At 55.3% G+C, this 10574-nt stretch overlaps 1 protein-coding gene across 1 annotated transcript; it reads left to right on the forward strand.

The window, feature by feature from the left end:
* The first annotated feature begins 85 nt into the window (after window positions 1-85).
* LRRC51 (leucine rich repeat containing 51) lies at window positions 86-8665 on the forward strand. The gene is made up of 5 exons (XM_084637065.1): window positions 86-173; window positions 2858-2955; window positions 4358-4563; window positions 6894-7042; window positions 8401-8665. The coding sequence occupies exons 2-5, from the start codon at window positions 2871-2873 to the stop codon at window positions 8540-8542; spliced, it is 582 nt and encodes a 193-aa protein (XP_084493191.1). The 5' UTR covers window positions 86-173; window positions 2858-2870; the 3' UTR covers window positions 8543-8665.
* The last annotated feature ends 1909 nt before the right edge of the window (window positions 8666-10574 follow it).

The following is a 10574-nucleotide window of genomic DNA, read 5'->3' on the forward strand; positions in this document are numbered from 1 at the left end:
GGGGAACTCTCGCCGCGAGCCCCTCTGGGACATGTAGTTCCCAATTAGCTCCCCCGTAACTACACTTCCCGGCATGCCGTGCGGGGTCGGGGCTGGGTCGGGCTTTTGGTGTGGTTCTGGTTACCATGGCTACCCCGAGAGTTCCATCTAGTGAGGGGAGAGGGACAGAGATGGTGAGTGTGAAAAATCTTTGCACTGAGTGTGAAAAGAGGGGCCAAGGACTGGTGAGGGTGAAAAGAGGGGCCAGGGGCTAGTGGGTGTGTAAATCTGTGCCTGGCACTGGTGAGGGTGAAAAGAGGGGCCAGGGACTGGTGGGTGTGTAAATCTGTGCCTGGCACTGGTGAGGGTGAAAAGAGGGGTGAGGGGCTGGTGGGTGTGTACATCTGTGCCTGGCACTGGTGAGGGTGAAAAGAGGGGCCAGGGGCTGGTGGGTGTGTACATCTGTGCCTGGCACTGGTGAGGGTGAAAAGAGGGGCCAGGGACTGGTGGGTGTGTAAATCTGTGCCTGGCACTGGTGAGGGTGAAAAGAGGGGTGAGGGGCTGGTGGGTGTGTACATCTGTGCCTGGCACTGGTGAGGGTGAAAAGAGGGGCCAGGGGCTGGTGGGTGTGTACATCTGTGCCTGGCACTGGTGAGGGTGAAAAGAGGGGTGAGGGGTTGGTGGGTGTGTAAATCTGTGCCTGGCACTGGTGAGGGTGAAAAGAGGGGCCAGGGGCTGGTGGGTGTGTAAATCTGTGCCTGGCACTGGTGAGGGTGAAAAGAGGGGTGAGGGGTTGGTGGGTGTGTAAATCTGTGCCTGGCACTGGTGAGGGTGAAAAGAGGGGCCAGGGGCTGGTGGGTGTGTAAATCTGTGCCTGGCACTGGTGAGGGTGAAAAGAGGGGCCAGGGGAAGGTGGGTGTGTAAATCTGTGCCTGGCACTGGTGAGGGTGAAAAGAGGGGCCAGGGGAAGGTGGGTGTGAAAATCTGTGCAGGGTGCTATTGAGTGTGAAAAGAGGGGCCAGGGCCTAGTGGGCATGTAAATCTGTGCAGGGCACTGGTGAGCGTGAAATCCATATACTTGCTTGACGAGTATGAAAAGCTATGCAAGAGCACAGCGTACACGGAAAGCCGGGCAGAGAGCATGGTAATTCTGCAAGGGCATGCTGAGTGTGAAAATACGGTACTGTAAATGTAAACCTGTGATGTGACCGAGCGTGGAGCTCTGAACTGAGTGTGTAGCTCTGTGAATTGGCTGTGTAGGTCTGGGCAGGCAGCAGCCAGGGTGTGTAGCTGCAGTGGGCGCCCAGTTCCCTGGGCCTCACTTTCGGTGAAGCAGCGCTTAAAGCGAGGGTTCCATTCCCGGGATGGCTCAGTGGAAACTGAGGCAGCTCCCCCTGCTCCCAAGAAAGACAGGTTCTAGTTACCTATCCCAGGTTCTTATATGGCTGTCATCACCCTGGTATCTGGGTGCCTTAAAGTGCTTGTAGCCAGAAAGTTGACTGTGTACAAATGGCCCCCGGCAAAAGGCAGAATTGGCATCCGTGTCCCAATTGCCAAACCGCATTCTGCCCTCGCTGAGACCCGTGCAGCCCCACACTCTGTGGCGCTGTCCTTTGTACTGTGCTTGTTGTTTTCACAGTCTTGAGAAGGGTGTGAGCGCCCCCGGAACGAAGCCATTTGCTCACACAGAGAGATCTCTATTAAAGAGGTCTGCCTCCCGCGTCGGGGACCAGTTCACTGTGTCTTTCAGAAGGAGCCTCACTGCACGCAGGATGTTACCAGTCCAGTGGTGCTGTTTGTGGAGTAAACGTTTTCAAAGCATCCCCTTTAACACCATCACTTCTTGTGCTGTATGCCAGGTGGCTGCATTTCAAAGGCAGAGTGATCGCCTCATAGGAAAATGGAGGGGCCCTTGTTGAATGCAGGGGAGCTGCAGTCAGGAGACCACCATCTATATCTGGCTCGCCCTCTGACTCGCTGTGTGACTTTGGGCAAATTTCTAACCCAGTTTCCCCACCTGTAAAATGGAGGCAACCACACTGACTTCCTAACATAACACTTGGAAAGCTCAATGAATGAATATTTTAAACAGCTTTGAGCCCTTTGGACGTGTTGTTAGTTTGTCCAGTGCTTGGAGACTGAAAAGCACTATGAGAAAATCAGCTATTAGAAAATAAAACAACATCTGTGAAATCAGTGTGCCAGGGCAAAGGCAGCCATGCATTTCCACTTAGGCACGGAGGAATTAGGGAATTTGCCCTGGGTTGCACAAGGAGAGAGTAGCAGAACTGGGAACAAAACTTTATTGTTAGATGGGGATTCTGGGCTGAGCTCATTGGCTCCGAGGGGCAGGCCTGTACATCCTGGGCCAGGAACCAGCTAGCTGTGTCCATCCGTAGTGAATTCAGAGACCTGCACTCCACAAAATTAAACATGAAGTTAAATGTTGCCAACCTCAGCTCTCCTGCCCTTTTGATTGGATGCGGTATTCTTGTCCCTACTGTAACGATGCTGGTTCTGGCGGGACCCAACTGAGAGTGCCAATTCAGGACAAATTGCTTGAAGCAGGGCAGTTACTGCCCAAGGCTTCAGAGGAGCAGCCGTGTTAGTCTGTATCCGCAAAAAGAAAAGGAGGACTTGTGGCACCTTAGAGACTAACCAATTTATTTGAGCATGAGCTTTCGTGAGCTACAGCTCACTTCATCGGAAATTTGTTAGTCTCTAAGGTGCCACAAGCCCTCCTTTTCTTTTTGCCCAAGGCTGGGGTCGTTCCACCTCTAAGGCAAACCAAACCAGCCAAACAGAGCAGACGTTGGTCTCACCCCACTGGTTAACCACAAGTCACACAAGCAACTCCCTCTTCTGTGGTTTTTCCTAGCGTGGCCTGAAAGATGAGCATGCGATGGGATTGCTGTAAGATCTCACTGCGGGCACCTCCTCTGGACTATTCCTTCCGAGGCATCAGCTTCATCCAAGGTGTGGCATCTTGTCTCCCAGTCCCTCTCCCACCAGCAGAGCACACACCCCCTTCCAGAGCTGGAAATAGAACCGGGAGTCCTGCCTCCTGCTCTAACCCTTCAACGCTGCTTCCCGAGATACAGCACAAGGCACCGGGAGTGACCAGAAAAGGCCAGAGAGCAAAGTGGGAAATAAGCCAACTGCACGTTTTAATACTGCCGCCACCCCTGTCGTGTGATGGGATTCAGCCAGAGCAAGCAAAGCGCACAGCCGTGCTTAGGGCCTCTGTCCCCAGTGTCGGGGTTCCCCTGCAAAGGGCGTGTCACTGGGCCAGCCTTTGAGTTATGCATGATGAAGGTGCCGTTAGCTGGCAGCTGGTTCAGTCTTAAGTCAGCTGGCTCCCTGCCGTCCCACCGGGGGCTTCACAGACCCGGCCAGGGATGAGGGTCAGATCCCGGGAGCTCTCTCCCAGAGCAGTCCTGTTACTGACGGGTTTGCCCTGCCACACAGGTCTCCTAGCCAGCTGGCAGCCCTTCTGCTGCATTCTCAGCATGGACAATGTCAAGCGACGTTGTTTTCAGGGGTGCAATAGGGCAGTGGGGAGGGAACAGGGGGCCAGCCCTCCTCCTTGGCCAGATCTGGGTGGCATCACGGCAAAGTCCCTTCCCTGCTGCCATGACAGAGGCCGGCCGGGCCAGCCTGGAGTGGCGTGGTGACCCTGTACACCAGGATGCAACACCACTTTGATTTGGGGTGACCAGGCAGGTAACCTGGGCCCCTCCTTAGCAAAACTCTGGTAGTGCCCCCAGCCAGCCTCCCGACCCTGTTGTCCGAGGTGTGGCACGGATCCATAGCCCCTGCCCTGAAGAGCCTGCAAACTCCCAAGACAAGACAGACACAAGGGGAAGGAAGGGCATACCATGACTTGTCCCCGTGGCCCAGGGAGAGGGAGTGGCTTGCCCGTGGTCACCCAGGAAGCTGGTGGCAGAGCCAGAAGTGGAAGCTGGGTCTACTGCCCCTCAGCCCATTGCCGTAGCCACCGGACCAGCATTTCCACCAGCTTCGGAGCAACTAGCAACATGGGTCCCTAAAACACGCCGCAGACGAGCCTGGAGCAAGGGCTAGAAACTGTTGCTGTAGAGAACCAGGCTGTGCCGGCACCGGCGAGGAGCGCGGGGAACCGGCGGCCCCCTCCCTGTCTGATCCTGCGGGAACCCCAGCACAGCTGCGGGGTGGGTTAACCGGAGTGCAGGGAGGTGCCCAGATACTACGGTGATGGGAGCCGCATCAGAACCAAGGTAGACCGGGTCTGTGTCTGCCCAGCTGGCACTGCTGCAGTATTCTGCCACCGACCGAATCAGCAGCAGATAAGACTCTTTCCCAAGGCAGCTCTAACCCCCCTCCCTACTCTCCCCACTAGACCTGCTGACAGAGGAGCCCCGGGCTGGCCTCAAGGTGATCAAGCGCTCGGCCGGGGGGAAGCTGCTGACCAAGGCTGTGCGCCTGAATAACAACACCATCAATGAGCTGACCGACTTCACCTCCACCATGGAGCAGTTGCTGGAGTACCCCGACGAGCTCTCCTGGGTCGACCTCTCCTTCAACGACTTGCCTACTATCGACCCGGTACGGCTGAATGGGAGCACTGTGGGATGGTGGCTCAGGGGGTTAGCCCTCAACAGGGCAGGCTCCTAACCCTGCTTCTGACACCAACTCCCCCTGAGGTCTCGGGCAAATTCCTGCCCCTCTATGTGCCTCAGTTTCCCCACCTGTAAAATAGTGGTGATACCCCTCCACCCGCTTTGAGGTGTGCGACTGAAACAGCACCACAGCTGCATGAGTACAGCTGGATTACACACTGCAGCTGTACGTGGGATATAAAAGCAAATGCTCCCAGGTAGCCCCTTGAAGTGGCACTGGGTGCTTAGTCCATGCCGGTGTTACTGCTCTGCAGCCCTGACTCACCAGACTTTGATTAGAGCCTGAGTGCTGCTCACCGTCCACTCCAGTCTGCCCCCTGCCCCTGCACTAGTGCAGCCTGGTGGCAGAGGGGAACAGCTGGCAGGGCAGGATTGCTATGAGGAGTGGGGTGATGCCATGGCCACCTTTAGGGAGCTCAGGCAATTCAGGGGATCCCCGCCAGTCGGAGCTGCGGGGGTCTCGGAAGGGCTCAGCGTTGGCCTTACTCTGCTGCCATTATAGAAGCCCCCTGGAGTTCAAGGGGAGCTGACAGGCCAATGGTGAGCTCTTTGGTAAATCACAGCCCTATTGTGTGTCCCCTAAGCTCTGGGCAAAATCAGGCTGCTTTTCCCAGCTGGGTCCCAGTGGGGCCTTGGGTGAGTCCCGGTTCTTCCCTATTCCTCAGTTTCCCACTCCGCAGAGCTGGGATAGTGGTCCTGCCCCACTTATAGAATCGTAGGACTGCAGAGGTCATCTAGTCCAGTCCCCAGCATTCATGGCAGGACTAAGTATTATCTAGAAAAAAGAAAAGGAGGACTTGTGGCACATTAGAGATTAACAAATTTATTTGAGCATGAGCTTTCGTGAGCTACAGCTCACTTCATCGGATGCATTCCATCCCTGGCAGGTGTTTGTCCAACCCGCTCTTAAAAATCTCCAATGATGGAGATTCCACCACCGCCCTAGGCAATTTATTCCAGTGCTTAACCACCCTGACATTAGGAAGTTTTTCTAATGTCCAACCTAAACCATCCTTGCTGCAATTTAAGACCATTGCTTCTTGTCCTAACCTCAGAGGTTAAGAACAACAATTTTTCTCCCTCCTCCTTGTAACAACCTTTTATGTACTTGAAAACTGTTATCATGTCCCCTCTCAGTCTTCTCTTCTCCAGACTAATCAAACCCAGTTTTTTCAATCTTCCCTCATAGGTCATGATTTCTAGACCTTTAATCATTTTTGTTGCTCTTCTCTGGACTTTCTCAAATTCGTCCACATCCTTCCTGAAATGTGGCGCCCAGAACTGGACACAATACTCCAGCTGAGGCCTAGTCAGCGTGGAGTAGAGTGGAAGAATTACTTCTCGTGTCTTGCTTTCAACACTCCTGCTAATATGTCCCAGAATGATGTTTGCTTTTTATTTGCAAGAGCGTTACACTGCTGACTTGTATTTAGCTTGTGATCCACTGTGACCCCCAGATCCCTTTCCACAGGACTCCTTCCTAGGCAGTCATTTCCCATTTTGTATATGTGTAACTGATGGGTCCTTCCTAAGGGGAGTACTTTGCATTTGTCCTTATTGACTTTCATCCTATTTACTTCAGACCATTTCTGCAGTTTGTCCAGATCGTTTTGAATTTTAATCCTATCCTCCAAAGCACTTGCAACCCCTCCCAGCTTGCTATCACCTGCAAACTTTATCAGCGTACTCTCTATGCAATTATCTAAATCACTGATGAAGATATTGAACAGAATGGGACCCAGAACTGATCCCTGCAGGACCCCACTCATTATGCCCTTGCAGCTTGATTGTGAACCATGATAATTACTCTCTGGGAGGTTTCAGAGTACCAGCCGTGTTAGTCTGTATTTGCAAAAAGAAAAGGAGGACTTGTGGCACCTTAGAGACTAACAAATTTATTTGAGCATAAACTTATAAGTTTATGCTCAAATAAATTTGTTAGTCTCTAAGGTGCCACAAGTCCTCCTTTTCTTTTTACTCTCTGGGAATGGTTTTCCAACCAGTTATGCACCCACCTTACAGTAGCTGCATCTAGGTTGTATTTCCCTAATTTGTTTGTGAGAAGGTCCCTGCTCCATGCTTGTAAAGCACTGTGAAATCCTGGGGTGAAAGAGGCTAGGGAAAGTCAAAGCCCAGCTGGGGCTGCTTTTGACAGGGGAGTGTCTCATGGCCCAGCTGTTACCCTGGGAGAGGCTTGCTTTGCTTCCAGGCTCTCTGCTCCCTCTCTCACTGGGGCTGGGGGTTTTGTGGTTGCAGGTGCTGACTACATATCCCCAGCTCCGGGCCCTCAACCTGCACGGGAACAGCATCCAGAGCCTCAGTGAGGTGGACAAGCTGGCCGTCCTGCCGTGCCTGCGCACATTGACCCTGCACGGAAACCCCATCGAGGAGGAGAAAGGCTACAGGTGGGGCCGAGGGGCTCAGCCAGCTAACGCTTTGGGGAGAGGGAGGGATGGTGGGTGCAGAGGAGAGCCTAGCCCTGGGGAACAGCTCTCTGCCTTCTTCTGCCAGGGCGTCCAGAGAGCTCGCTTAGGGCCTCCTCCACTCCACTGGAGTCAACAGGCTCCCAAAGCCTTTGATGGGAGCTGGGTCTGACTTGCCCTGACACCGTGCCTCAGTTTCCCTTTGGGGATAATGGTCATTCCTTTCTCGCAGGGAGGATGAAGTGCTTTAAGATCCTCCGTGGGAAGGCCCCAGAGGGCAAAGTGGTACCTGCACGGTGTCAAACACTAGCGCGTCAGCAGGCTCAGGGGAATAAGAGAGAGGACCCGCATGCAACCCTCTCTAGCTGTTGTAGCATTGACAACCCACATGGCTCATTCTATCCTGGCCCCTGCGCCTTGCCCTGTCCAAGGCCCCACAGCAAGACTCCTGGGATACACAAACCAGGCCATGCCAAGGGAAAACTTTTAAAAGGGTGGGTCCGGCTCCTGTCACCCCCTGCTCATGAGCCGGCCTGCCCCATGCATGTGCGTCTACAGAGCCTCTCCACAGTGCCGGAGGGCAGCCAGGGCCAGAGACCCTCATCAGGACCAGGGTCCCCTTGCACTGCGTACCGCACGTTCATATAGTGAGAGTCAGTCCCCAGACCTCACCCAAGGCCACCAGCAGGGCAGGGCAGGGCAGCGGCAGAGAACCCAGATCCCTTGAATCCCTGCCCAGTCTCCTCGCTGACGCTGGAGTTGTGTAGGCCCCAAGCAGTGGTTCTGGACTGGTGGTCGGAGAGTCACTTGCCATCGCTCCGAGACGCATGACGGAGCAGGCTGGCCAATCAGATTTTAAATTTAGTGATGCCTGGTCTTCAGGTCTAGTCTCTTACAGCATCGGTGCCAAGATCCACCCAGCCAGGGAGAAGCCCACGGGAAGCGCGTGGCTGGTCTTGCCCTTGATTTTATACAATCTGCTCTGCTCCAGTGCTCAGCTGTGGCGGGGCCTAGTGCCAACATGATCCCACAAGCACCCCGATCAGACACAATGGGCTGTGTCTGGCCATAGGAGGGAGGTGAAAGAAGGCAGACCAGGGGCTCCTGGGCCGCACTGATTGCAGCAGATAGCTATGCCCCCCTTGGGAGAGGAAGCAGTGCCTTGATCTACTACCAAGGGCTTCTCTAGGCCCAAACTGGGGGGTACAGCATGAGCCGCAGGACGGGGAGGAGAAGCACCCCCCGCCCCCGGGCGTTGTGGTGGGGAGGCCAGAGGACAGGGAGTGGCCCTGGCCTGCTAGCCCACGCCGTTCCGGGCCTGACCGGCCGCTCTCCCGCAGGAGTTATGTGCTGTCCGTGCTGCCCCAGCTGAAGTCCTTCGATTTCAGTGGCGTGACGAAGCAGGACCGCTCCACCGCCACCATCTGGAGACGCATGAACGTCAAACCCAAGAAGGTCAAGAAAAGGCGGGACGACTACTGAGGGGACAGGGCCTTTGAGGGACGGGATGAAGCAGCAGCTGCACCATTCAACGGGGCCCAGCGCCGTGGCCTGTGGGGGCGGAAAGCCCGCGTGTTCGCTTAGGAATAAAGGCTTAGAGCTCTGTGGGGTAGGACGATGAATCGCTACGAGGGATGGGGCTCGGTCATCACTGGAAACGGACAGGGAGGGCTGCCATGGCAGCGGGCTGGGTACACTCCTGCCATTGTTGGCACGGAGGGTCTGTGCTCAGCTCGCTCCACCAGCTTCTCCTGAGGGGTTGAGAAGTGCCCCTCCTCTCCAGTGATTGGCAAGCAGCTGGTGGGGAAGAAATGGGGCCCTGGGCCTCCAGGAGGTGTCTGACACCAAGACCCGGTTGTGCCCCCAGCACTGGATGAGCTGGCCTTGCCACGCTGGGCTCCTTTAAGATATTCCAGCCCCCTCCCCGCCCAGCCAGCTCCTGCTGAGGCTGCCAGCGAGAGTCCACCTGTGGTCAGGGGGTGCTAACGATCCCACGCCAGCTGCTTCCTTCTCAGCACTGCTCCCGAAGGCTTGGGTCCTTGGCTTGCTCACGGGGTTTCTCTACGGCTGGACTGTAAAGTGCAAGCCCCGGTGCCCAGCACATCAAACCCAAAGCCAGCCAGGCAGGAGCAAGGTCACAGAACTGTCCCAGCAGAGCCCCCAGCTAGAGCCCAGGGGCAAAGAGAGGGGTCCCTACCCGGGGAGGCAAACAGCTCAAAGTGCTACATACAACAGGACTGTCCATCTTCCATGCCACCTGCCTCCCTTGGCCCCAGCAGGCAGGCTCTGCAGCGTGAGCCCAGTCGCTCCTGCGGGCACTGACCTCATCATGCGCTCAGCCCACCTCCAAACGCTCGGTCTCCTTACTAACAAGCAGAGGAGGCAGTCGTCCAGGTAAGGGTGGGATGAGCCTGAAGGCCCCTGGCTCCTTTGTGGGAAGAAAGCTGGTAAGTGACTGTCCCACGTGACGATTTGATTGATCATGGGTTCCCATCAGTCATGAGGCCTGCAGCTTCTAAGGCTACTCTGCCCTGCCCCCTGGGCTTTAGTGTTTAATGAGCCAGCCAGGTTTCCCTTGTGCCACAGGGTCCTGAGCTAGTCATGTCATCCCCATGCAAGTCCCTGCCTGCCACTGTCATCACTTCCCCAAGAGGCTTCTAGCGCAACTGCTCCAGCCCCTTTCTTCACTCCCTCCTCCCCCACGACAGGAAATTGTCACTTCACCCTTTGTCTTCCCAGAGGCAGAGTTTGCCCAGAGGCAAATCAGAAGCTCGGCTGATAAGAGGCAAAGCATGTTCGAGCCAGCCCAGGCATGGGTGCCACTAGGGTAGAGTGGCAATCCGCTCCCTAAAGAAAAGGAGTACTTGTGGCACCTTAGAGACTAACCAATTCATTTGAGCAAAGCTTTCGTGAGCTACAGCTCGCTTCATTGGATGAAGCGAGCTGTAGCTCACGAAAGCTTTGCTCAAATAAATTGGTTAGTCTCTAAGGTGCCACAAGTACTGCTTTTCTTTTTGCGAATACAGACTAACACGGCTGTTACTCTGAATCCAATCCCTGACCGTTAACTGATAGTGCATGCCCAGTGGGCTAGGTGAGGGCCTGGGACTAGCACTGGTTCCGTGCTGTCAGACCCATTCCCCTCCCAGACACATCTTCCCCCACCTCCAGCTGTTCATTGTCCCTACTGCTTCCCCAAGGCCACTTCAGTGACTAGAGAGGCTTCGGTAAGGCCCCAATTGGGTAGATACTATCTGGCCCAGGAGCTCCCTTCTCCGAGAAGTACAGTGTGGGGAGGGAGCCAGCGTTCCATCTGTGGCTAGTTCTACACTGGATCTGGCATAGTTGAGAGCAACCTCAGGCTGCTCTAAGTGACACCAGCCTCTAACCATGCCAAAGGAGCCATTGGCCATGCAAGGGAGGGGTGTAGCACAGCACCTGCCTGGCTCCCCTCTGCCCTGGGGCAAAGTGGCACACAACCTGCTTCTCCACCCCTGAAGGCTCTCCCACCTGC

Source organism: Lepidochelys olivacea (assembly GCF_965140295.1).
Source record: "Lepidochelys olivacea isolate rLepOli2 genome assembly, chromosome: 1".
Classification (NCBI taxonomy): Eukaryota; Metazoa; Chordata; order Testudines; family Cheloniidae; genus Lepidochelys; species Lepidochelys olivacea.